Source organism: Sapajus apella, unplaced genomic scaffold (genome assembly GCF_009761245.1).
Source record: "Sapajus apella isolate SASKATOON/1434 unplaced genomic scaffold, GSC_monkey_1.0 scaffold13051, whole genome shotgun sequence".
NCBI lineage: Eukaryota > Metazoa > Chordata > Mammalia > Primates > Cebidae > Sapajus > Sapajus apella.
Genome location: NW_022449972.1, coordinates 1 through 1,525, shown reverse-complemented (window position 1 = coordinate 1,525; position 1,525 = coordinate 1). Strand labels below are relative to the sequence as shown.

The window sequence follows — 1,525 nt, the reverse complement described above, 5'->3', positions numbered from 1 at the left end:
GAAGTATGCACTCTTGAAGAGCCTAGTATAGACATTCTACAAACAGCTATAGACATGAAACAGCCAACTTCAAGCACCAAGATGAAAAGTATATCCAACAACAAAAAAAGTGACAAGGTAAGACTGTTAGGATTTGAAGGGAAGGTGGGAGTGAAAGACAGACACACAGAGAGGGGGCGGCTCAAACAGCAACACAGGTATGTTCCAGACACCTGTGAAAGTGGGGGACCACCTTAATGCCAGAACGCACGGCTACTTACAGGCTCCGGTACTTACAGGTATGGGTGGGAGGGGTTTGGGTGGTATGACTTGCTTCCTGGCAGGATATTGATAAGGAGTTTTTATGATCCCAGCAGGATATTTAAGATGTTTTTATGATCAGGCTGTTTGTCTCTTTTTCTAGTGGGATGTCATCGTGGGGTTTATTAGGACTTTGCCCAGCAAGATATGATAGGAGTGTTTCGTTTGTTGGGCAATCTTGCTAACCTCAATGATTGTAGAAGCCTTTTTTAAGATAGACTTTCCTAGATAGACTCTCAGGTTGTCTTTGACAGAAGATAGTTGTACTTCTCTTCCAATCCAAATGCCTCCTTTTTTTTTTTTTTTTTTTTTTTGAACTGCACATAATTCCCAGTAGGAAGTTGAATGATGCCCACACTGTTGCACATGTTGATCTTAGATTGTAGTATCCTACATGTAAACACTCAGAACAACTACCTGCATGTAAACACTCAGTCTGCCTTGTATTGAGGTAGTTAGGCAAGATTTCTCTCATGGCCCGAACCCCCATGGAATGTTTCTCTTTGACCAAGGTCTGCAAAATTGCAAAGAGCTTACAAAATGGTGCAGTTTGGACTAACACAGATGACCCTAGCCATGCTCCTCTTCTTCTTCCCCATAGATCCCTACCCTATGATTCCACCTTCTTCTTCTCTGGTACAAACCCCTTTCTCAATCTGCGTTTCTTCTCATAAACCACCCCCCTGCCACCACTGCTATTCAGCCTCTACCCTATTCACCAAAAATAACGTCTTTCTGGCCTCTCCCTGTTTTCTTACCAGATGCTGGAGACACTGAACGGAGCTTTAGCCTCTGAACAAAGTTTGAAGAAGACCAAAAAATCACAATATCCAACAATATTAGTGTTTTACTACAGGAACCGTAAGAAAATAAATTCAAATCAAATAGAGAATGACCAGTCCCGAGACAACTCCATCAATCCAATCCAAGATGAGGAGGACAGAGACCTAGATCTATGTGAAGGATCTTCACAGAAGGACGAAGACCTAGACTCATGGGAAGGATATTCACAAGAGGATGAAGACCTAGATGACTCAGCTGAAGGATATTCACAGGAGGCCGATGACTTAGACTCATGTGAAGGATATTCACACAAGGACGAAGACCTCGACTCATGTGAAGGATACTCACACATGGAAGAAGACCTCGACTCATGGGAAGGATCTTCACAGAAGGACGAAGACCTCGACCCATGGGAAGGATCTTCACAGAAGGACGAAGACCT

The 1,525-nt window shown here is 43.2% G+C and overlaps 1 protein-coding gene across 1 annotated transcript; it reads left to right on the top strand.

The window, feature by feature from the left end:
- Positions 1-54: 54 nt before the first annotated feature.
- On the top strand, positions 55-1,520 carry LOC116548483 (sperm protein associated with the nucleus on the X chromosome N2-like; the record flags this gene model as incomplete). The annotated part of the gene is made up of 2 exons (XM_032273914.1): positions 55-117; positions 1,062-1,520. Coding segments are annotated over exons 1-2 (522 nt in total), but the record flags the coding sequence as incomplete, so codon positions are not given.
- Positions 1,521-1,525: the final 5 nt, after the last annotated feature.